General features: G+C 34.0%; 1 protein-coding gene across 1 annotated transcript in view; it reads left to right on the top strand.

The window, feature by feature from the left end:
* The window catches only part of KCNT2 (potassium sodium-activated channel subfamily T member 2), a 550,024-nt gene that overhangs the window by 411,713 nt on the left and 111,053 nt on the right, over positions 1–27,258 (top strand). Inside the window, exons 15-19 of the mRNA XM_069074469.1 lie at positions 7,334–7,483; positions 8,850–9,079; positions 12,382–12,595; positions 14,452–14,557; positions 20,702–20,874. Coding sequence (XP_068930570.1) covers positions 7,334–7,483; positions 8,850–9,079; positions 12,382–12,595; positions 14,452–14,557; positions 20,702–20,874 — 873 coding nt within the window. The remainder of the gene's footprint in view (positions 1–7,333; positions 7,484–8,849; positions 9,080–12,381; positions 12,596–14,451; positions 14,558–20,701; positions 20,875–27,258) is intronic.

Below are 27,258 nucleotides of genomic sequence, written 5' to 3'. Positions count from 1 at the left end.
GTGTGTACACATGCAGAAAAGAAAAAAAAGGGGATAACAGACTAATGGTGGTGTTTTCATAACTAACACAGGAAATCCATTTCATTGGTGATCGTTGTATGTTAGACTATAGACGTGCATCGTTGATATAATGTATGATACAAGGATAGGAAATATTTCCTGCCTTCAGCTCTGTTCATTGTGCATTGTGTTCTGTTGGTCGAATATGGTGGAGAAAGACATGTCGATTACAGTAAGAGAAAAAACTAGGAAAGCAGTATTTTCTTTCAAAGTATGCACAAAATGCTTTTATTTCTAAGCTTTCCTGCTTTAATTTCCATTGGATTTCTCAGGAAATGGTTCTTGTTTAAAATCTTTGGGAAAAATTGTGTCCTTTATTCTTCATCTTTGCTGTTGAATTTTTGGTCATTGAAGTCTTAGAAAACAGTTTAATACCTCCATCTAGTGGCAGTACATTGAAGATATCTAGGCTTGTTAGGTTTGTAAACTTTAGTATTTCTGTCTTTGTGATTTACGAGAAGCAATAAAAGTATTTAAGCTATTTGAGAATAAAGGCATGTTAAGAATTCTTTCTTAGAACTTTATTATGCCCATCTATGGAGCTTCAGGGAAACTACATCTAATTAGGTAGTACATCATTATTTCTACGACCCATTTTTCCCCCTTCCATTCTTTCCCCGTATTTCAAGAAAGAAAACTGGAGCAAGGTAGAGTAAAAGTCAGTTAGTGTCTTTGGGAAGTTAATATGTCACTTTATTAAGAATCATGGAAAAAAAGGAAGACATAATGAGGGAAGCCTAGAGTTTGCTTTTTTCCTCCTATCTTTAATTCTTGTACAGCTTATAGACAAAGCATTTATCCTTCAGTTTACTCATTTGCAAAGTAGGTACAATAATAGTATTTACTCTGCAGGGTTATTGTGAGGCTCCCATGAAATAAAGTTTTTAATACACTCTATAAATCTGAACTATTTGTTGCATTTCATACCTAGGGAAGAAATTGTTCCAGGTGAACTTTCAGTTACATATTTTCAGTGATTAATTTTCAATTTTACAAAATTCTTCCTTAATGATAACAATAGTCAGCATTTGTATAGCATTTTTAGATTTGCAAAGCATTTTATAAATATTATTTCATTTGATCCTTAAGATAACCTTGGGAGGTAAGTGATATTATTATTTCCATTTTACAAAAGAAGAAACTGAGACTGACAGAGGTTAAATGACTTGTCCAAAGTCACACAGCTACTAAGTGTCAAAGATAGAACTAAGGGCTTCTTGACTCTATGTCCAGTACTCTAACCATTACACCATGTAAATCCATAATATTTAAAATGATATTGAGTATAATACTACATTAATATGTGCATGTTTTATTCTATAAATAAAATGAGAGCTTACTAGTGTCTTTAAATTGATATGCTTCATATGATCTTTGCAGAACAGCACCCTGGGAACCTTTTAAACAACTAACTGGAATCAAGCAGACTTTAAACAGGTGAAATGCTTTATCATAGGGCAAAGATTAAAATCTGCTACATTTTACTTTTTATTACATCCATAACCTTGTGATTACCTAGTTGACCCTACTTTCTTATTTTTAATCAATACCCATTTAAAATCAATGCATCCATCCATTCATCCAATATTTTTTCAATAGCAACTATGTACAGATGCTGCTCTAAATATTGTGGGGAATACAAAGAAGACAGGTCCTCTTTCCAAGAGTTAATGTTTTAATAGAAGAGAATTGAAAAGTGAACAAATAACCATTAATAGAATATAATGAGAAATGTAATAATTAACAGTTATTCATCCACATGAGGAACAGATCATTTCTGAAAGGGTTGGGGTAGGGTCAGAATGGAAATGTGGGATGGTGGTTTATGAAGAATGAGGAAAGATAAAAAAGCTTCATAGAAAAGAACATTTGGCCTAGGCTTTAGGGGAACAGTAGAAATTGGCAAGTTAAAGTTGGTGGCTTATGGGGCCTATCAGAACAATTAATACTCATAAATGTGGGAGCTAAAAACCTTTCTTTGAACTTCAATGGTGTATTATCTATCATTTTATGCATTTCATCTATGTTTACAAATGCCAATCCAAGTTCATTTTTTTTCCTAAGGTACTCCTTGGCAAATGGATATGTAAAAAACTTCTGACCTTCAGAACAGTAGCAATTCATGCAAGGAGTGATATTTCAGATAGTTCACAGACCTCTGATTTCTGTTTGGTTGGATACTCCTGTTACTGTCCCAGGTCACAATTTCTCTAAATCCTTGAAGATGGTCTTTAGGAAATATTAAAGTCAAAAATCTCAGTACCCCTTGGCTAACCTGGTAAAAAAAAAACCTCTTAACTTAGCTAGGATCGCTTCTCTTGATGGACCTTGTGCCCCTCTGGAATGGCCCTCAAGAAATCAGGATCATGTTCAGAGCCTGATAAGGACATTTGTGGTGATGATGACTGATGGATTAGATATTAAACATATAAATCAAACAAGCAGTTCTTTGCCTCTGGAATACTGCTATCAAAGTAAACTCATTTGACAATGATGTTACTTGAATTACCTTGAAATAATATAGTAAATAAACATATCTAAGTGACAAAAATCTGCAACCCAGTCTGATAATGTTTATTAATGTTTATTTTGACAAAACTATAATCAACTATTTGGCATTTAAGTTTATTATTGAGGAGCTAAAGAGAACATAAAGTGGTTGCAAAGATATATATAATACTTAGAATGAAGAAAGGTTATGCATATGTCACTGTAGTTGTAGGAGAGAGAATGGCTTCTAATTAGCAATAATATTTGCAAAATCTTATACTTTTATTCCATAGTATAGTAAGTACCTAATGTAGCTTTAAAGTTATATATCATGGAATCTTAGACTTTGAAGAAACCTCAATGATCATATTGTCCAACCTCTTAATTAGAACACAAATCTTCTCTATGATATTACTGCCAAGGGTTCATTCATGTGCTATTCAATTTGATGCTGTTCTTTCTAAGATTATATTTAAGAAAATGTGAAAAAATTAATTGATCAAAATAATTTAATATTTAAGTTTTTTTGTTTCCTGGACCTATTATTTCATGGGTAAAGGGAATCCCTCATGTGAAAACTTCCTCTACTAATACAAATAAGTAAGTGTCCTTCAAATCATAATATTAGGGAGTTTGACTAGGAGAGTAAGTGTCTTGCACATAGTCACACAAACTGTACGTGTCCAAAAATGAACTTGAACCCAATTTTTGAGTTTGAGTCCAGATCTCTATCCACTATGACATTTTTGTGGATTCTCTATTTTTAATTTGTGAATACAAATTTCACAGACTTAAGTCAAAATCCCTCCTCTCTGATGCTTCCTATCTTTGTGAGACATTGGAAGCCAATCAACTACCCTGTGTCTTAGGTTCTTCATCTATAAATGAGGTCCCTTCTAGCTCTTATCCTATAATTTCCCCTTATGTACCAAGTTAACATGAATCAAAGAAACTTCTTATATATGAGAATTTAAGCGCATATACAGTCAGTTTCTTCTATTTTTCTCCAAAATTTACATGACCTTCCATTTATTCCATCTTTAATACTCTTTAGTACTCTAAATTTTAATTTGTCATATGCTTTCATCTCAGTAATAGTCAAAACATTCATATAGTTGTAAAGTGCTATATACATACATATATATATATATTATATATTAAACTTAAGGGACAAAGTCCTTAAAATCTTTATCCGCTGGGTAGAATGTAAGCTTCTTGAGAAGTTTTGAGTACTTTATGAATATTAAACAAATGTTATCTCAGTCTACTGTGCCATCTACTATGTGCAGGTCACTGTGCTTGTCAATGAAAGTACCAAGACAAAAACGGCCAGTCCTTGTCATAAAAATGCTTATATTCTAAAACACTTTTAGTTGTTACTATTCATTTAAAAAAAATTAAATGAAACATTTACTATGTGTCTTATTTGTAGTATACTATTTTAGAAACTGAAGGCAATGCAAAAATGAATCCCTGATCTCCAAATCTAGCAAGAGATTATGAACATGTAATCATGAGATCACTTGTGATCATATGATCATAGACTCAGAGCTAGAAGGGGTTTTGGAGATTATCTAATCCAATCCTTTCATTTTCCACAATAAGGCAACTGTGGCCCAGGGAGGTTCTATCTACTTGTCTCTAATTATGTGGCCAACTCTCTGATCCAGGCTTCTATTAACTCCTCCCTTCCCTATTAAAATAGCCTTCTGTTTGGTCTCCCTGACCCTAGTCTTTTGCCATTCTAATCTATCCTCTGCTAAACTGCCAAAATGATTTTCTTCAAATGATTGGTGCTGCCACTTTCCTACTCAATAAACTCCAGTGGCTCCCTATTATCTCAAAAAGTAAATACAAAATGTGCTGTTTGGCATTTAAAGTTATCACAACCTGATCTTTTCTGACCTTTCCAGTCTTCTTATACTTCATTTCCTTTCCAGATAACCTACAATCTAGGTAAAGTGCCCTATTTAGTCTTCCTCTCTCCCGTTCTAGACCCCATGCCTTTTTGCTCACTACTCCACATGTCTGGAATATTCTTCTTTCTCTCTTCTTCCTCCAGGCTTTCATGATTGCCTTCAGGAATTGTGCTCAAATCTTACGGTTATGCAAGAGGCCTTTCCCAGTCATTCCCATTCCCCACTCCCCCATCCCCTGTCACTGCTATTGCCTTTCCTCTGAGATTAATTTCCATTTCCACTATATATTTTGTATGTAATGCAAATGTTTTGGCAGAACTCAAGTATGCTTTACATGTTGTCTCTATCATTAGAAAATTAGTTCCTTGAGAGCAGGGATAGTGTTTTTTGCAGCACTTACCACAGTGCCTTGCCCAGAGTAAGTGCTTAAACAGTTTCTGACTGACTGATATAGTATATAAACTATACTTATGGGCAGAGACAGTGTCAAATACACCCCCTCCTCTCTTTTCTTTTCATTTTTGTATCTAGGGTCCAACAGAGAGCAGGGGCTAAATAAGTGTTTATTTGACTTAAAATATGTAGTATTATAATAACATACTAACTATAACATAGAAAAAATTAGTAACAGGTAGGTGAAAAGTTCTATGTAAGAACTGAGGGGGGAAATATTTTTTCAAACTAAGAAAATTAGATTTCCAGGAAATTGTGGTATTTGTACTGTCCTTTATGGATGGGTAAATACTGGGTAAGAGAAAGAGGGGAAGAAACATGAGAGAGGACATTCCAGCGACAAAAATGAACATGAGCAAAATCAAACAGCATTAAGCTTTAGCTAAGCTTACTCTTATAAGCTTAGTTAGAAATACTTAGTCTCTGAGTCAGAATTAATGAACTATAGAAAAATATCAGTCAATTGATAAGCAATGCAAATTATTATATAATGTTTTATAAACCTCATTGCTCCATACAAATCTGATTTTAAAAAAGCCAACAACATGGAAAAGATTATATATATATATATCCTTCATGAGAGTACAAGCCTTGTATACAAGTATACTCCTTGTACAAGTATATAAGCTCTCACCCATTCTTAATGCAACTTAGGTCTCTAAGACTGATACCAGGGTAAGGTCAGAATCAGAGGAGAAAAGGGCTCATATTTGGAAGATGTTGCAAAAGTAAAATTGACAAGCCTTGGCAGGAGATTGGACATAGGGCAGGGATTGGTGAGAGATAGTGAGGAAGAAAAAGGAGATCTGTTTTGTGAGCCTGAGGGAAGATGGCATTGCTTTCTGGGGCAGTTTGTTTGGGGGAAAGATGAATTTGGTTGTGGGCATCTTGATTTTAAGATGTCTACTGGGCAACCATTTTTAGATGTCTGGAAGGCCAGTTGGATATGTGAAACTAGAGGCCAGAAGGGTAGGAAGACTTGAGATAATTAGCATAGAGGTGGTAATTAAATCCATGAACACAGAGGGAGAAGAGGACCTATGACCAAAGCATTTGGATACCTATGGTTAGAGGATATGAACTGAATGAGAACCCAGCCAAGGAGACTGAAAAGGAATAGACTGATCAATAAGAGGAAAACGAGGAGAGAGTGGTATTCCAAAAACCTAAGTTATAGGCATGTTGTTTTCTATGTTGGCTTCCTATTCCTGCACAGACAAAATTATAGATCCTTGATGTACTGATAAATTTTACCTATGCTTACCCTAATAAAAAAGAAACCCCCATGATTCATTTTTAAGGCATATTTGTGTAAATGAAACAGGAAACACAAACTAGAAAATTAAAACTAAGCAGGTTTGTCACCTTTCTAGAAAACAATATGTCCTGCTTCTTAAGAAATCGTTATAAGGAAATGAATGCAAACAATACATCCCTTGATTTCATTGTTAAAATGAATGTGCTTAAAGAACTATCTATTTAGCCATCAAACAATTTATTGTGCTCCTACTCTGTTCAAGACAATATCCCAGGTAGTGGAAGGTTTAAAGAATAGAATATACACAGTCTCTTCCTTCTCTGAATTTATAGTAATAATAAAGGTTATGAGACAGTGACACAAAGATTGCTAATAAAAGGTAGTGTCTGAAATTGCTTTAAGAGATATTATAGGCATCAAAAAGAGGGACTGTGTGAATCAAAAAGCTGTATATTCCCACCCCCTTAGAGGTCTTTATGCAGAGAGTAGATGACTAATTGTGAGTATTTTATGGTCGAGATTCCTTTATAAGTTGGAGTAGGTGGCATCTGAGGGTTTTTTTTTCCAAATCTAAAAATTGATGATTCCTGGAGTTCAGTAAGTGGAGGTGAGTTTATAGAAAACTTGAAGGAAGTATAGAAATTGGACAAAACCTGAGGATAGGTAGCACTGGCAAGGCGGACATTTCTGGCTGAAAGGCAATGAGACTGGAAAACTTCAGGACATGTTTGGGGATCAGGAAATATCCTACTTTGGCCTGGAGCATTGGATGTTTAAAGATTTTGGAGAAGTGGCTGGACAGATAAATACAACTTCATTTATTAGGGTGATGCAAAATCACATTATATACCACATTATTCTCTTTATTTATAATATTGATTAATTGGAATAGTTTATTTCTTAAAAAGTGAAGTATTTCCCCAATTTTGATTTGCTTAGAAGCTATACAGTAGATATTTAGAATTATAGGAACAAAGATTTATAGTTGAAGCCCCTTTGAGGTCATGTAGTAAAACACTCATTTCTTTGGATATACCCTGTTTCTTGGAATTAGTAATTATAAGTTCTTATAAATCGCAATTTCCAGAAGGAATTTATGTACTGGGTTAAACTAACCACATGTATACATACTTTCTTTGTTTCTGTATTTCAGAGAGGGCCAGCAGTCACCTGAACAGTGGCAGAAGATGTATGGAAGATGTTCTGGTAATGAAGTGTACCACATTATCATGGAAGAAAGCACATTTTTTGCTGAATATGAAGGAAAGAGTTTCACATATGCCTCTTTCCATGCACACAAAAAGTAGGTTCCTGTTGCCAAGGTTGTTTGAAAATATAAATGAATCTTACTTTATATATACAGCTTCCTGAGTGTATATACAGGACACATTATAATTCTTTACAAATTTATTTTCTCTGGGTTATCTTGAAAAAAAAACAACTATCATGCAATCCCTGTAAATTCTCTGCGTTTTTGTATTGTTGTTAAAATTTAAGATTTTCAAGAGAAAGTTTCTCTCTTCTTAAAAAAGAATAAATAAAAGCATCATTACATTTTTAACTACCAAGTATACTTTCCTATTTGAGCAATTAAAAACTAATAAAAGGAAGATCATCCTTTTGGATCTAGTCTCTTAGATGAATTTGAAGATGAGAATAAAAACAAAATAAAACATCTTGAGTATTGAGAGATTTCATTTAGCTAAATGTTATAATTTGGGTCATCTTCAACTCCTGATTCCAATAGAAATGCTTTCTTTTTCTTTCTGCCTTTTAGTCAGAGAACCAGAGAATGTACTTTCTGTGGAAGAAAATTCTTTTCTGTCAATTAAAAACTGTCACAGCTACCTAAAAGTAAAGGCAGTTATGAATCTATTCTTAATATATTTAATAATATAGGGTTTACTTTTTTAATTCAAATATAGTGCTAATAATGAGTATAAATACAGTTTCCCACTGGACTCAAAAAATTTTTGAATTTTTCAAAGGTGTTTATGAGAAGTATTACTTAGGCATTTTTCTCAGAATTTAAAAAAAGTATTTTTAGAGAAAATTATTTCTTTAGGGAAAAAATTAACTTCATTTTCAGAGGTCTAAAACTGTAGTGTGCACACAACCTAGAACACACACATGATATACATGCTTATATACACACATATTATATTATGTATGTTTACATTTACATAATGTGTGTATATACATACATGCATACATACATACTATATCTATGGATAAATAATACAAAAGCCCTACATAGTACTTTATGGTGATAGTCTATCATTCCTCATTTCTAAATCAAACTATTATAGAAAAATACTTATAGGGAGTTATTATTTAATAATAATAATAATAAGCATAGTAAATCAAAAAGACAAATCATAGTAAATAAAAAAAGACCAATCATAGTAAATCAAAAAGTCAAGGAGAACTAGGCTTTAGTCCCACTTCTTCCATTCACTATTTATTCTCTGTGTGAACTGGGGTGTTCTATCCTGAGTGTCAGTTTACTCATTTGTAAAATGGGCCAGATGATCCCCCCTTTCCCTTATGATTTTGAAATTCTGTGAGTCTCTGTCACTCTAAAAATATGAATGTCTTCTGTTAATTAATATTTGTCTCTGTTAAATTACAATTGTTACATTATTATATTTTCCTTTCTTTAAATTAAGGTTTGGCGTCTGTTTGATTGGTGTTAGGAGGGAAGATAATAAAAACATTTTGCTAAATCCAGGTCCACGTTACATTATGAATGCTACAGACACATGCTTTTACATTAATATCACCAAAGAAGAAAATTCAGCATTTAAGAATCAAGACCAGCTAAGACGAAACAATGCATCAAGGTCATTTTATCACGGACCTTCCAGATTACCAGTACATAGTATAATTGCCAGTATGGGTAAGTTTTCAAGAAATATTTATTTGATACACATTCATTAAGTACTGACTATTTAGAAAAAGACTTTGTTAAGCCCTGAATGAATTAGATACATGTAATAAAGTCAGATTTCTGGGGAGTTACCTGAAAAAAAGTTTTCTCAGCTAATTTTTTTATAACAAAAAGATGTGTTTATGAAATGAGATTTTTCTTAAATTAATATAGCAAAACTTTAAAAATATCAACCATAAAATTTCTGCCTTTTAAAAAATCTAGCAGTACAATGTAGAGTAGATCATATGTTGGGCATCATAACACAATTTATTTTGACTTGACAATCAAAGAAGGGCTGCTAATGGCTTAGTGGATAGAGTACCAGGTGTGGAGTCAAGAAGACCTGAGTTCAAATTTGGCCACAGATACTTAGTAGCTGTGTGATCCTGAGCAAATCATGTACCCTCAGTTTCCTCAACAGTAAAATGGGAATAATAATAATAATAATAGTAACAATGATTATAATTGTGAGGATCAACTGAGATAATATTTGTAAAAAGTGCTTAATATAGTTTTTGGAACATAGTAGATGCTACATAAATGTGTATTCCTGTCCCTTCCTCAGTTTGGTTTGATAAACATAAGAGATATGCTTCAAACTAATCAAATCCTAAATGATAAAATACAAGTTTGCAAGAAATAGTAATTCTGAAGTATTTATTTTACAAAAGGAATGTTCTCTTATATTCAAGAAACATTGTCCCCACCCTACAACTTCCTAATAGATTCTTGGTCTTGGATGATAGGGACAGTTTTATTTTTGTCTTTGAATATGTAAAAATTAGGGGTGGCCAGGTGGCACAGTGAGTAAGAGCACCAGCCCCAGCATCGGGAGACCTGGGATCAGTTCTGGCCTCAGATACTTGGCACCCACACACACAAAAAAATAACTGGCTGTGTAACCTTGAGCAAGTTACTTAACCCCGACTGCTTTAAAAAAAAAAAGTGTAAAAATTCTAAGTGGAAGTATTTCAAATTGTGAGCAATCCATGTGGAATTAAATTATTGTTTATAATAGAATATATATGTATGTATGCATGTATACCCAATATAAATACATCTATCTATCTACATCTCTACATGCAAACACATATACACACACAAGATATACAGAAGCACATCTATTATAAAAACCAAGATAACACAGAATATATCTTAGAGGGACCAGAGTATATTGTAGTGTCTCTCAGCTTCTCTAAACCCTGTGGCATGCTGACTTCCACCTCATAACATGTTGCTTAGATTTTTCTGAAAATAGTTTTATTGTCTATAAAAGGAGGAAGTTGGACTTTCTTTTTTGAGCTCTCTTTTAGCTTTCAAATCTATGAGTTTTTAATCGTCTTCTTTCAAACTTTGCTTGCAAAAATCATTCCAAACTGACTTTTTAAAAACTTGCTCTTTTAAAAAAAAATTGTTGCATCTTTTTAGTTGCATTGTCAGTTCTTTATATCAATTCATTAGAAGACATGCTATTACAAATTAACACTGTTACCTACTTTTCTCAGTTAAACCACCCCATTAATAAAAATGCAAGTAGCATCATTTCATGATATAGTAGATTAAAAAAAATTGAAAAAAAGACTGTGCACCACAGTGAAATTTAGACGCAAACTAATCCTGCTTTAGTCTGATATTTTCATGTATTTGAGACTGTTTCCACAGGGTTTCTGTGGACTATAACTATAAGGATAACTAAACACACACACATATATAACTATGCTATTTAACTATATATTTAAAAAGCAAATAGATTGCTATACACTATTGTAATAGAGACAGTAGAAGCCATTTGACTGAATACAAGTTTTAATCGTGTTTATTTTTTTAACAACCTCACATAAGCTGACTTGTGTCTATATCTATCTAAATCTATATTGATATGTTGATATATTGTTGTTGTTCAGTCATCCAGTCATATTTAACTCTTCATGACTGTGGACCATACTGTCCATAGGGTTTTCTTGGTAAGGATACTGGAATAGTTTGCCATTTCCCTCTCCACTAGAGTAAGGCAAACAAAGGCTAAATGACTGGCCCAGGGTCACACAGCTAGTTAAGTGTCTGAGGTCAAATTTGAATTCAGGCCTTCTGACTTCAGGCCCAGTGCTTTATCCACTAGCTACCTAGCTGCCTCCTATTTATATATCTTTACCTATGTATATTTATATAGTAACCTTAATTGTGGTGATGACCATTCCCAGCATGTGATTCAATTCAATTCAACAAACAGGGCCTATTCTGTACAAGGAACTGTGGTAGGTCCTGGGGATTATAGATAAAAATTAATAGCAACCTCAGTTATTGAGCTTACATTTTTCTGGTGCAGAGGACTGTTAAGTCAAAAGATAAGAAAATACAAAGTATATGCTAAATTATACACATTTATTTCAAGGAGAGAACACTAACAACTAGATGATTGAAGAAAGGCTTTGTGTGGGAGGTGATACTTGAATGAAGATAGGAATTTGACGAGGCAGAGGTGAGGAGAGACTGAATTCCAGGCATGAAAGGCCACTATTAAAGTGATGCAGAGATGGGAAGTTAGGTATACTGTGGATGGCATAGTTAGTAGGCTTTTTTAACTGGAATGGATAGTGTGCAAAGAAGAATAATATGAAATAAATGTAACATTAGAACTACTAGAGGGAGCAGAAAGATCTGAGGTATTAGTCAGAAGCCCAGCCTGGTTTCACTTTTTTGGGAGAAAGTGTCTTATAAGAAAGGTTTGGGGGAGGGGTGGCTAGGTGGCCCAGTGAATAGAGCACTGGCCCTGGAGTCAGTCGGACCTGAGTTCAAATCCGGCCTCAGACACTTAACACAAAAACTAGCCGTGTGACCTTGGGCAAATCATCTAACCCCAATTGCCCTCCAAAAAGCAAAAAACAAAAAAAAGGTTATTTCTCCTTTCTTCACTTTGTCTCTTTGTGCTCCCTACTGGGGGAAGACTCAATTAAAGCTTACCTTTTGGATCATGTTTAAGGTCTCTTCCAAAGGAGGGAGTAGAAAAATATTTAATGTTCATTGTAAATCAGGTATGGGGCAAGTCTTTATTTTCAATACCCAAAAGAAATGCTTAACCTGGAAGGTTCTCAAAAGCAGACATTGATAGAAAAAAACCCCTTCAAACTAATCAGGTATTTTAAGACTGTTTATTAAAATAAGGACTTCTGTATTACTAATAGTTTTTCACCCTACATTGAACATTAATTTTACATTTGATATTTGATTGACCTTTGAGTTGTGGATTTTCTTTTAATTTTGTAATTCAGGCACTGTGGCCATTGACTTACAAGATACAAGCTGTAGATCGGCAAGTGGCCCTAACTTGGCTCTTCCTCCAGAGGGGAGCAAAGAAAGCAGGAGACCAAGTATAGCTCCTGTATTGGAGGTTGCAGACACATCATCAATTCAAACATGTGACCTTCTAAGTGATCAGTCAGAAGATGAAACAACACCAGATGAAGACATTTCGACTAATTTAGAGTAAGTATAATTCTTCAAGGGATAACAGGTGTAAACATTTTATATGGAGAAAGAATGAGGAAATATTCCCTTGAAGATACCTTAATTAATCTTTACTAGATTTTTTTTTACATTGGTTATATGTATTGGTTTATATATAAAGATAAATATAATGCCTCTGTTGCTTATAAAAGTGGCTCTTTCTTTCCTTGATGTACTAGGTAAACTTGAGTCATTCATTCTGCTTCAGGGTTTCATGCTGGAGAAAAAAATAAACTTAACCTGCAGCTTTTCAGGAAGCAGCAGCGATAGTAACTTCATAGGGACTATAGTGTACTATTTGCTTCTGAACATATTCTGATTAATAAAAAAGATAATCCCACAAGCTTATCCTCTTACAACATGATCTCAAAGTCCTTTTCCATCTGTTCACCCACTTTTGGTTGCTCTTTAGCTTATCATTCTTCTTCCTAAAATGCAACTCTGAGATCTGAAGCACTCCAAATTTTATCTCACCAGGAAACAGGAAGCAGGATTTACCTCCTTATTTCTTGACAATTGCTTTGCTTAGTTGAACCTAAGATTAAGATATCTATGATTGCAACCTCACCTGTCATTTTAGTCCTGTGAAATTTTGTTCTAGACTTATCAAACTGTGCTGTATGTCTTCTTGGCTAATGAAGGACTTTCACAGTCAGACCTATGGATAGTTTGGTACTCAGCTCATGACAAAAAAGTAAAAAAGTAAATCTGCAGAGAAGTTTTGTTATTACTTTCATGAAATTATTTCTCTAGCCATTTCTAGTACACTCCTATGCACAAGCCTCTCAGTATTATTATTCAGGGTGCTTTTATTATGTATTACATGATTATCTAGGTAAGAAGCATGGTAACAAGCCCTAGAGAGAAATCATGCTGCTTTCCAAAGTACTGGCAAGCCAATTTTATGTCATGGACCCCTTTGACAATCTGGTAAAGGCTGTCAATTCCTTATCAGAGTAATATTAGATATGTAAAGTAAAATACAAGAGATTATGCCAACATTATAAATGATATTAAGACAGTTGTAGGGGTGGCTAGGTGGTGCAGTGAATAGAGCACCAGCCGTGGAGTCAGGAGGACCTGAGTTCAAATCTGGCCTCAGACACTTAACACAAAACTAGCCATGTGACCTTGGTCAAGTCACTTAACCTCAATTGCCCTACCTTCCCCCCTCCAAAAAGAAAACAAAAACAAAAACAAATTGTCAAAAATATATTTTTTAAAAGTTCATAGACCTCAGATTAAAAACATCTGCTTCAGATAACGTTTTAAGTCTGATTCAAACAGAAATCTGGTTTATATGTACATTCACCTAGAAAATTTACTTATTATCCTCTACTTATTTTCATTATGAATGGTACATATTGGTATGAATAATTAGCTCCTGAATCTTATTTATTGAGGAAGGTAAATGAATAATGAAAGTTACAGCATCAAGTCTTAGACTCTCAGAGACATGGGGAGAAGTCCTTTCTCTGGCAAATACTAACTGTACAACTACAGATCAGTCAATTAACCTCTTAGTTAGGATGTTTCCACACTGAGGTATCTGGCATTGATGAAACCACAGTTCAGGACTAAAATTAAATTAAAGATGATTTTTAAAGTGCTTTGCAAATGTGCTAAAATGAATAATAATATTTATTATTATTAAAAGACTTCATTAACTTTAGAAATATTTCTTCTTAGCAATAGATTAATGAGAAGTAAAAAGAAAATGTACATTTCTCTACAGACTCTAGCTATAACAGAATAAGAAAAAATCAAAATGGTTTAATTTACCCTCATAATATTGCATGACTTATTCAAGAGAACGATTTCATATTATTTTTCAGGTATGCTAAAGGCTACCCCCCTTACTCTCCATATATAGGAAGTTCTCCCACTTTTTGTCATCTTCTTCATGAAAAAATTCCAGTCTGCTGTCTAAGATTAGACAAGGTAATGCTTTTTCTTTATGGATACCTGACGTATTCAATGACATAACTAGTATGCAAAACTATAGTTTGAATATTTTAAGTGTGAGCCCATATTGAAAAAAAAGTTTAAAAAATATATATGGAAATAATCCTGTGAATGTAAAGTAAAATTGAACTTTAAAAATCATTTATTTTCTATACATTAGAGAGAGCATGGCAGAGACAAAGTTTGAGTTTCAATCAAACAGATTCTAACCTACTTGTTTCAGATTCTTAATTTATAAAATGAGGAATTTGCATTAGGTATCATTTCAAAGGTATGCTAAGTTGATTTTCTGTGAATGGCTTTAAACTTTTTCTTGATGCTATATGGAATCTCCTAAACTTTTGCTATTCCCCCCAAATAGAAAGTTAACTTTAAATTTTTCTCTTGCTGACACCAGTCAGCAGCTTTTTAACTCTAACTCACATGTATATGTAAATTTGTTTTACAATCTCTGGAATTTAAAAAATGCTTTCCCAAAACAACCCTTTGGGCATAGGGATTCTAAATATTATCATCATCTCCACTTTACAGATAAGAAAATTGGAGATTCGAGATACTTGTCCACAGTAGTAAGCAAATAATAAATATCAAAGCCAGGACTCAAACCAAAGTCCTTCTTGATTCTTGGGACAAATGTTCTTTCCAGTACATAATGCTGTCTTTTCATTCTTTCCCTTGACATTGAAACACAGAATTCTAGCAGAGGAAATAGGTCAAGTCATTGAGTTCTTAAAATTTCCAATTTGTTGTTAAAGGAACCATACATTCCTACCTTCACAATGTTTCTGTCTTCATAACAACAGTTCACATGATCTCTCTACCTTTAGATTCAGAAGCTTTAATCTTGAATAATGATTTTAATAGCACAATTTAAAATATACATTATGCTCTAGATTTCCTTCTAATCTTATTTCTACACAAATGTTTAACATAATTATTTTCCCCTTCTTTGTAGGAATTAAAAATATAAAATATTCTCAGCTTTAGGTTGGAGCTAGAGACTAGTGGATCAAAAAAAAATAATCGTGGGCTAAGGAATATTGTTCTTTCTTCCTACTAAATTCTCAAATGAATAGAACTTGTGCTTGGTTGAAACTATAGAGTCATTATAGAGCTTCCTCTAGTAGATAAATAGCACCAATTATTGAGGTCCTATGGTCCTTGAACAAATAAAATTTCTTTGTTTTCTTTTTTTTTGGACAATTCCTAAATAATTAACGCTCCCTTATATAACATAGTATAGAAAAAAGAGGATTGTCATATGTAATTACTGGTCTCTTACTTTTACTGGCTTTTCTTTTAAGTATTTAATAAAGTCAACATGTAACTTTTAAAGCTACTCTTGCTGGCCAGGTTCTAATTTCTCTTCAGTGCGTTTTTATAAAATGCTTCAATTACCCACTTTTTTTTTTTGGTAATCATATTGCAAACTCACTCCCTTGCATACCTCTCTCCCATTAAGGAAGGAAGGAAGGAAGGAAAGAAGGAAGGAAGGAAGGAAGGAAGGAAGGAAGGAAGGAAGGAAGGAAGGAAGGAAGGAAGGAAGGAAGGAAGAACGGATGTGCATAGTTAAGCAAAACAGATCCCTATATTGCCTGTGTCTAAAAATGATCGTCTCATTTTGCACCATGAGTCCTTCACTTCTCTTTTGGGAGGTTGAATTATGTGGCATAGTTCTTAGTTCCTAAGCCTTTCAGTGTTTTCTTTGCAATATTTTTGTTGAACAAATATAATTTTGGTAGTGGAAAATGAAAAAAAAAATGAGGTAGAATGAAGAGGCCACCAAGGAGAGTACCAGAGGAACTACTCTAATTGATCCCTCCTGTATATACTTTACCTTTAACACCACATAGTGAGTTTAACTTCTCAGCACAAAGACATTTTGGGAAAAGGTGGGGAAAGGTCAAGAAAAGTCCCTAGTTTTATTTGCTTCTTTAATTATTGTTGTACTTAAATTAACTATTTAATTCTTATACTTCAACAGAGAAACTCATAAACCATGTATTAATCAATTGTTTCAAGTAATTATAACAGGTATAAGAATTCAAAGATATGTATGATTAAAGCTTCGCTCATAAGGAACTTAAAATGTAAAGAAGTCCAATGACAAATTGGAGAAGGGAGAAATAAATTCACTTATGAAGGCCAGAGAAGGTGTCATAGAGGGTACAGTGTCTGAGTTGGGCCCTGAAGAAAGGGATGGGGATTAACAGAAAGTTCTAGGGGTAAATTAATGGAGAAAGAGAGGGAGGAGGAAGTGCTTTCTGGGTATAGGGAATGGTGTGAGCAGCAAAGACATGAGTATAGAATAGGGTAGGATGAAAATGGTAGACTGAGACTATTCCATTTTGACTGAATTCATCCCTTAGTTTCCTTCTCATCTAAATATAGAGCCGTTTGGGAAATAGCTGTTCTTGTCTTTTAGAGATAAATTGTCAGGAATTAGTTAAACAAGAAGGAGGAATCTAGTTATAAATTAAAATCTTATTAAAATATAAGCATTGTCTTTGTGCTGAGTATTTCCGCAGTAGATATAGCTTATTGCATCAAATTATTCTTAATATGTGAAATCCTGCTTATTTCAAAACTAAAAATTTTTGATAAAATGTTTCAGTAATCAAATGAGGATAAATAACATTAAACCAAATATTACTGTTTACATGGAATGAAAATCTTAGAAATTATGATTAAACAATGACTAATGGAAAATAGGCAGAGTCTTTCTACAAATGTTATCAAAGGATTACCTCTTATTAAAATATTAATTTTAAAGAAGTCAGTGTCCTCCAGAATTAGTTGGAACTATTTTCTTAAAGATTCACCCTGTCAAAAACAGTTTATCTCATTATCCTTTTAACAAGTTTCAAACATTTTAAATCCCAGTAAACCATATTAATATGCCTTTATAAGTATATTTGAGAGCTATTTGAGATTGATTTATGTCAACACACAGATGCAGTGCCTCACAGTGCTCACCATGTAGTTGGAACTCACAGTTAGTCTATTAACACTGTAGATATATGATTTAATTATAATAATATTAGCACAATTAATAAAGTTCCATATTCATTATTTCTTATAGAATATGTTTTATGACTAAGTTACAGAACACAATTCTCTTGTGAAAATTGCCAAGGTCAAGGGGGAAATAAAGGGTATGAATGAGTTGCAATACATTCCAAACAAGAGCAGGCAAAGATATGTAAAGGATGTAATTAAAAAAAAAATATGAATGAAAAAGAACCTCAGTGATCCATATGGCAAGAGTGAAGGATGAACAATGGACAGCCTGAGTGAAGTAGTTTCCTGACAATGTCAAGAAAAGTCAGGGAATAGGGCCCCATCAAATTTTGAAGGGATTCACTGTGACTACCTTATTAGAGAACATGGTTGAAAGTTGCATTGGATGATAGCCAGGGATGAATGGCTTATGATCTGCATGGCTGGAGGGGACTGCTGATACTGTTGAGAGAATAGATCCATTTGAGTATATTGCATAAAATAAGATTCAAAATTTTTAATGGAATGCACGTTAAAAATAGAACCACAAATTATCACGTTTCATTAATTTGACAGTGTTTATGCAATTAGTTTCTACAATTGAAGAAAAATACAGTTTTTCTGTGAAATAAAAATAATAAATCATTTGTATATATAAAATATATGTTTATAAAATGTATATATTAAATAATATGTTTAAAGTATAATTTTATTGAATCTACTTTCTTTTGTGAAAAAAGCTTAGGCTTCTTGTCAAATAAGCTGATTTGTATTGTGGGAAAATTTTCCATTTGGGCTTAGTAGAATTTGCATAAATCACCACATATTAATGATGCCTTCCAGTATTTCCACAGATCTTTGATTTCATTGATTGGGTACTTTGTCTATTGGTTGTATTGGGGTATATTATAACCTATCTATGTTTAAAGGGACAGCAAAATCCAGTTTCACAGAATCATACAAAGGAGATGAGATTTATTTTAATGTGTCCTGCATTAATGGGGCTGGAAAAATAACCCGATAAACATTGGACTATTAAAAAATTTATCTCAACATTCTCCATTATTCACATTTCACTATTCATAATCATCTTCACAGTACAATTTTTAAAGAACTTAGTATATTCAGGATTCTATAAATTCCTGTCACTAAGAGCAAGAGATTTCCTTTTCTCCTTTGAATAAACCTCTGGAAAGTTTTCCTCAATACAGTTAACATGGGGTGGTAAAGAGCATAATGGATTTGAAAACACAAAACTTAGCTGTCTGACCATTTAATTTCTATGTGTTTCAGTGTAGCAGCAAGCACCCCGGCGTCCTCAGGGTTTGCTGCTACCACAGGTTCTTGGATCTGTTCTGTTAAAGGAAAGCAACTCAAAATGGGTTAACAAGCTTACTTTAATCAGTCAGACATATATCGTTTACCTTGTTCAGGGGAAAAAGGTCAGCACCCCGAACTTCAAAGTATACAGGCAGAATTATCAAGACAGAAACAGATCAAGTAGACAGATTTCCAAACTGTCCAACCATTACATCCATACCCAGTCAACATCTGGGTTTTTCAAAGCCGGGGGGGGCTCTGGACAACGGCTTTTCAGAATACAGATCAAATCACAGAACACTTCTCAAAGTGAGCCCCCAAAACAAAGCTATACATCAGGGCTTATATAGCCTTCTCCTGGCTCAGAAAATGTAACAACCTTATTGACTCACTGGCCAATGAAGAAGTATTTACTGAAAAACAAGCTTCCCACCCCAGGCTCCAGGTGCACTTTAGCCTAGGGGCAGGGAAGATCTTTAAAATTTACATTCTCATTACATTCAGTTTCTTTATCTATGAAAAATGGAGCTAACACTCCAGTAGCTTGTTTTTTGAAATATTCATTAAATTTTTTTGAATTCCAAATCCTCTGTCTCTCAAGCTCCTCCCCCATATATTGAAAAGCAAGCAGTATGATATAAATTATACATGTGAAATCATACAAAACATATTTCCATATTAGCTATGTTGCAGAAAAACAGCAAGAAAAGTACAGTAAAAAAAAAAAGAATACGGTTCAGTCTGCATTCAAAGTTCCTCAGTTCACTTTTTGGATATGGATATCATTTGCCATCATGAATCCTTTGGAATTGTCTTGAATTCTTTCATTGATAAGAATAGCTTAAGGCTTTCACAGTTGATCATCTTTACATTATCGCTATTACTGTGTACAATGTTCTCCTGGTTCTGCTAACTTCATTTTGCATCAGTTCATACAAAACTTCCCAGATTTTTCTGAAACCATCCTGTTAGTTATTTCTTATATCAAATTATATTCCATTACAACTGTATATACCACAACTTGTTTAGCCATTCCCTAGTTGATAGGCACCCTTCCCATTTACAATTCTTTGCCACCAAAAAAAGAACTTGTATAAATATTTTTGTATATATAGATTCTTTTCTCTTTTCTTTGATCTCTTTGGGATTCAGACCTAGTACTGGTATTTCTGGGTCAAAAAACATTTCTGAGTTTTAAAGCCCTTTGGTCATAGCTCTAAAATATTCTCTAGAATAGTTGGACAGTTCACAACTCCATCAACAACATATTAGTGTATCTCTTTTTACACACCCTTTCCAGCATTCATCACTTTCCTTTTCTGTCATGTTAGCTAGTCTTATAGGTTTGAGATAGTACCTTAGACTTACTTTAATTTGCACTTCTCTATTATTAGTGATTAAGGAATTTTTTTTTCACATGACTAGCAATAACTTTGGTTTATTTTTCTGAAAGCTGACTGTTCCTATCCATTGACTATTTATCAGTTGGGAATGGTTCTTATTTTTTTTTTTATAAATTTGCCTCAGTTCCATATATATGTGAGAAATAAAGCCTTTATCAGAGACTGTGAATTTTCATCGTTTCCTTTCACTAGCTTATTCATTAATATTATTTGTTCATGAATATGTGAAGCACATCTTAATTGTTAGTAAATAGTGTATTTTACATTAATATAGTAGTTTTAAAGAATGTTTTGCTATGACTATGTGCATAAACCCCATGTTTTACCTCACATAATATTTTTGTACCAAATTCCAGTATTACTTCAAAATTGTATTTTGTCTGTTTTGTTCCTCTAGAGTTGCCAACATAACTATTATGAGGATGCAAAAGCTTATGGATTCAAAAATAAACTAATTATTGTTGCAGCTGAAACTGCTGGAAATGGATTGTATAACTTTATTGTTCCTCTCAGGGCATATTATAGACCAAAGAAAGAACTTAATCCCATAGTCTTGCTATTGGATAATCCGTAAGTATGCTTTAAAATATTTTCACAGCAGAAGTATTTTATTAAATTGTGTTATGTGCATTACTAGTATTTTATTATCATTTGCATGAACTATTTTAAATCAGAAACATTATGGCACATGATTTTTTGGGAAGTACATGCTGTGCTACTTTACACATGAAAGAATAGTGTATATAGCATCAATGAATTACTTAGAACATTTATTAATGGGCAATTTGCAAATGACCATCATCATGCAAAAACAACAGGAAACACATGGCTGAGAAAATAATTACAGTAATTTCCATTAAATTAATCAACTAGCCCAGAAAATCTCCACAGAAACTGGAAATTTTGTTCTCTTTCCAAAGAACCATTAATTAGTGGAGACACGATAAAGTTCCATTCTTCTTTTAGATTGTAGTCTCTGAAGTATCATCTTACATAAATAGTTACAATTAAATCACTGTTAATAAAACAAGAAATGTAAATTCCATAATGTGAGTTCCTTAATTTTTATTACATTCATTTATTTAGAAATGTTAGATAGTTCTCTGCAATTACATGGTATACCAATTTAGAATCATGTGCAAATTCCAATCCATTCCATTCTTTGATATCCTTCAGAATACCTAGCCATTAAATTTGGAGACTTAGATGGACCTTTTTGATACCTTTGGCCAAGTAGTTTTGAAAGGTGGCTTCTCCATTTTGATGGTATACGCAGACCATATTAAGAGAATAACTGCAACATGAGGCCAGATTTGCCTATAAATAAAGGGAGAGTTGCTTCTATTCATAGAAAGTAGCAGATAAGACCAAGTTAGCTTGGTTAACTCTGATGAGAGGTTTGGAGAGTCTGAGTAGGGGAAGGGGGGTGGGGGGTGGGGTTACTTCAGAATTCTTCAAGGCTTCATGACTTGTTAAGGCCAGCAGAGGGCACCAGGTCTCTACTATTATCAAATTAGTGGTTTTAGATTCATGTTGTTCAGGGAGCAACACATTACTTTTGTCCTGGGAAGCAAGGAAACATTAATGAGTCAAAGAGAATCAGGACCAGAAACGTGTTTGGGATTGACCTTTAAGGCAAGCTCCAAGTAATAAATAGTTTGAGCCAAGACAAAGAAACAAACAAAATAACATCATGAAAATATTTTTTAAACAGTAGAGAAGAAACAAAAAGAAGTAGAGAACACAAATTGCTCATTCATATTGCTACCTTATTAAACATAACATGTTTACTTCTTTTAAAAAGCTATATAACAGAAGTTCAGCTTCTCAGAAGAAAAATCCTTCTTGTTCTTTGTACATTAAAATGTTCATATTTGTTGAGGATTATTAGATTAACAAACTTTAAAGGGCCAGGACAATTTATATATTGACAAAAGTTTATGTGTGAACCACAAACTTTGGCCTGCTAAGGTGGCATGACTTTCCTGCCCCATTTGTGGCCTTTAAGTATTTTTACTTAGCCAGACAAGAACAAAGGACGTAGCTTCAAATTCTGATTGTTACTTAGTGTCTGTGTGATCTTAGGCAAGTCACTTAATTTTACTAGGCCTCGGGGCCTCATTTGTAAAATTGGGAGTAAGGCAGAGTTAAACTAGATGACCTTGATGGCTCTTCAGGCTCTTAAACATTGATCCTATGATCTTTGTCTCCTGATAGGAAACTTGTAGGAAGAGGAGAGGAGCAGGAATCAAAGCCGTGGTTGCCTACTCCCATCTAGCCCAAGAGGATGCTAGGGGTACTCCCACAGGTCCTTCTTCCCCTTCTCTCCTCCTATGGGTGTGAGGATCTTTTGTGCCTACTCTTCTAATTGTAGGACTCAAGTTTTCTACCTGCTGAGGCATCTGATTCCCCAGAGTTAAAAGTTAGTTCATGCAATGTAGAAAAACATCCTTTATACCTTAGTCACCTGACAGATTCCACCTGAGTGTGCTCACTCTCCCTAAAAATATACTATTCTGTCTTGAGGTAACCTGTATTCTGGGGTGAGGTTTCAAAGAGAGAGGCCCAGGGTTATCGACATCTGTTAATGGTTAACAACAGGTCTATAGCATAAGGATGTGCTTAGCGTAGTGTCTGGCATATAGCAGGTGCTTTATAAATGCCTGTTTGCTTAGTTTAAAAGCTGAAGGCATGATATCCCAAAGCAGTGTAGAGCCCAGGTCTAGATTTCTGCTGGTAGATTTCCTCCACAAAGTAGTTTGGAGGTTTATCTTTCCAGAATATTTTTTCTAAATCCTCAAATGAACAGCCAGGGTTTCTGTCGTTAGTTTTTTCATTCTGGTCCTCCACTAATCAGTTCTTACTCTTGGTCTTTCAGGTCATGACTTGCTGTGGCCATCTCACTCTAGATTTCCTGATCACAGAAATGGGAAGAAATGCTTTTGACTAGTAGCTCCATAAAACACACACACCTGTCTTGCTAATCTATTTCCCCTTGGTCTTCAAGCTTTTTTTCTCCATTTGCTTCTTCTTCTTTCTGTTTCCTGGAAGTATACTTCCTTTCTTCATCTTGACTTGTTCTCTCCTTTTCTTTTTTTTTTCTTTTTATTTTTTATAAGCAGTTGGGGTTAAGTAACTTGCTCAAGGCTACACGGCCAGTTATTTCTGGGTGTGGTGCTAAGTATCAGAGCCCGGATTTGGTCCCAGGTCATTCCGACTCTGGGGTCGGTGCTATTACTCACTGAGCCACCTGGCCGCCCCTGTTCTCTCCTTTTCTTCTTGATCTATGGAAACCTTCTTAGCAAATTATAGCGATTGTAGACCCGTTTTCCACAGATCCACCAAAGTGATCTCCCTAAAATTCTGTTCTGTCTCTGCTACCCTATCAGATTCCCCATCCCACAATAAGTTCTATTGCTTCCTTATTACATATAGGATCAAATATAAACTATTCTGTTTGAAATTTAAGGCTCTTCATATCCTAGCCCCTTTCTTCTAGCTTTATTACATGTTACTTCCCTACATAGCTTTCTTACTTTTATGTACAACATTAAATTTTGTTTTTAATTGTGTTTGCACTGGCTTTCCCCCATGCTCCTAATATGCTATCTCCTCGTTTTCATGTCTTGGAATCCTAGGATTACTTCAGCATACCTCAAGTGCTATCTCTTGCCTAGACCTTCCTGGTGCTTGCTGGTGCTAGGGCCACTCTCTACACATGCTTGATTACCTTGCATATATTCTAAATATGCTTTTTATGTGAGCATGGTCTGCCCCCTATAACTGAAGACTTTTTAAATTTTGTTCTCTCATATCCCTGGTGCCTAATACATGGCCTAGCACATAGTTGTCCCTTAATAAATGTATGTTGATTCAATGATTTGTAGTTGAATTGCTTTTTTACCTGCCTACCTGGACTGTAATACAGCATAATGACTTAAAATTATTTGTCTAGGCATCTGTTAACCACTCCTTGATACTGTCTTTTCCTGAAACATTCATTCATTTCTGGCCTCCTCCCCTCTGGAATCCCAGCCACTGCCAAAAAAAAAAATGATAAGAATAAAACCAGTCCCATTCCCCATGAAGGGGAATAGATAAGAAAAGTAAATTTTTGGTGCATCATAGGGTACCTAGAAAGGTGATGATATGAAAAGACAGAAGGTATGGAAATTCAGTAGACACTCACAGACCTGTTCCTAATAATAATTTACATGGAAGCTTTAACTTGGGTTTTTTCTCCTTTGGTAGCCAGGTTGTTCTGCTCTTATAGGATAGCTATATTATGACCGTACTTAAAGCAGACATAGCCCAACTAAAACTCATAACTCCAAAACTCAAGTGATCCGCCAGCTTCAGCCTTCCCTCATAGATATGAGTCACAAGGTCTGACATGCTCACATTTTTTTGAACTTTAATCCTGGCCCCTATACTTAGGGCTTTCAATTTACACACAGACATCCCCTCAAGTGTTTTTGCTTCCCCTTATGTCACACTTTTCAGTTCCTATGGTCTCTAATTTCACTTCACCTCAGCTGAAGTCAGCAATGGGCATACTTTTGACCTCATCACCACTTCCGATATTTCTGCCTTTTCATTCCATAACCCTGAAATTTCTTTATATAGTTATCAATACTTCTCCTTCCATATATCCTTATACTTCATTCGTCTGTCCTCACTAGAGAGTGAGACTCTATTCCCTGCTTCACTATTCCATCATCTCTTTTCTAGCTTTAGTTTCCTCCCTTCAAAATCCTTATCCAATAATCAGATCAACTTTGTACATTTCTCTAATCTCAAATTTCTTGATGCCTTTATCCTATTGATACACATTCCTTTCTAAATTCAAAACTTGGGTTATTTCTCCCATCTCCTTTTTCTGCTCTTACTCATGTTTTGTTGACTCAATCTATTACACTTTTTCATTTTCTGAGTTCACTTTGGCTTCATTCCTTCAAGATAGTGATCATTTTTATTCATCCCAGATGAGCCATCTGTCAAACTCTGCACATCATTGGTTCTAAACTGTGTATTCTCTTCTATAAACATCTTCCTCCCTCCAAGCAGAGGACCTTGCTTTATACTTTATGGAAGAATAAAGTGGATCACTCACTAGCTCCTTCTCTCCAATTCTATTCCTTAAATCTCCTTAAAATCATTCCATATTCTCTCTTCTGTTGTTTTCAGTTTCAGAGGAAGAGGTTGCCCAGATTCCAGTATAAAGTTAATCCCTCCACTTGTGACCTTGAACCCATCTGCTCCCATTTCCTCCCAGCATCTGGTCCCTTCAATCATATCTAATTTTCAACATCACTTTATCAACTCTCTCCTTCCAGGGTTCCTAAAAATATGCCATAGTTTCATAGTTAGTCCTTAAAAGATTATATTTCAAGAGTTTCTCAATTTTCCTAAATTTTCCCCTTCTTTCACAGTAAATTTTCTAGGACAGTGGTCTATTCCGCTTGCCTCTACTTTCATACATCCCATTGACCTCTTTTCTGTTAGTTATATTGGTAGCTTTTTTGTTTTTATACCACAGTTAATATGGAATATAGCATTTGCCAGTGACCTTTTCTCTGTATTGAAGGAAAAAAAAGGCATTTTGAAAAACAATTTTTACTATGTCCCCAAATTTGATGAAATATGAATAATTTTGGACCCAGTTATACCACTACTGGGTCTATATACAAAACAAAGAAGAAAAAGACTCATATGTTCAAACATTTGTACCAGTCTAATGGAGTCTCTAATATTTGGGAAATGGCAAAATACGATATTAATATGTATGAATAATATTGTACTATAAGAAATGATGAGAGGAATGATTTCAGAGAAACCTAGGAAACTTTGTATGAACTGAGCCAGAATAAATTAATCATAATAAGAACAATTTATACAATAATAGCAACATTATAAAGACAAACAACTTGGAAAGACTTAAGAAGTTTAATCAACATAATGACCAACCACCTTCAATTGTACTCATGAAAAAAACAAAAAAACAAAACATTCTGCCTACTCCCTGACAGAAGGGTGATGGACTCAGGATTAAGTTTGAGATATGTATTTTTTAATACTTGGTCAGATAGGAATTAATTTTGCTTGATTGACCATATTGATTAGAAACTTTTCCCCCAATGGAGGGTTGTTGGAAGGAAAGAAAATAAAATTTTCTTCATTGAAAAAAAATTAAGTTAGAAAGATAAAAAGAAAATCATGGAGACAGATAGAAAGAAATATGCTACTTCTGAGGATATGGAGGTCTCTATATACATTATATTGCAATATTTACAAAGCATCAACATTTAAAAGAATATTGTTTCATGATCTTTTAGTTTTGTTAGAAAAAAATGCTTATACTTTGCAATTTTCATGGGATGGGTAGTGTCTTCCTTGATGCAAATTGCAAGACTCCTATTACTTATTATCATGAGTAATTCTTAATCATGTCTTTTAACAAGTCTTCTACCTTAGAGATTCTTTTTTCCTTTAATCTCTAAGTCCTATTAACCAAGCACTTATACTTCACATTTTTGTCTATCATAATCATTTCACTAGACTGATTCATTTTCCAGACAAAGTCTTTAGTAATGGATTTTTCAAAATTTTCTCACATAAGTTGTCATTTACATTGCAATGTAATATGTCCACAAAGTGTTTTTTTTTCCATTGCCCTTTAACAGAATTTTAATATTAAGTTGTTGATGGTTTAAAAGATTTTTGGAGAGGGAGAGGGAAGTAGATGATGTAGAACTGTCATTTGACATAGGGAAGAGAGAACCTCTATATCACTTTCACATTCTAAATGTATAATCGGGTCTAATTTTAATTAATTACTCTGTCTGGTAAAGAATAGCTATAGTATAATAGATAAAATTTGGAAATTGAAGTTACGAAGGCCTGGGTTCAAATCTTACTTCTGATACTGTGTTGTCACGTACAACCCACTTCATT

Source organism: Petaurus breviceps, unplaced genomic scaffold (assembly GCF_028583685.1).
Source record: "Petaurus breviceps papuanus isolate PSGF00001 unplaced genomic scaffold, PetGlider_PUasm1.0 90895, whole genome shotgun sequence".
Classification (NCBI taxonomy): Eukaryota; Metazoa; Chordata; class Mammalia; order Diprotodontia; family Petauridae; genus Petaurus; species Petaurus breviceps.
The sequence above is the reverse complement of the archived record's forward strand: the minus strand, read 5'-3'. Positions and strand labels throughout refer to the sequence as shown.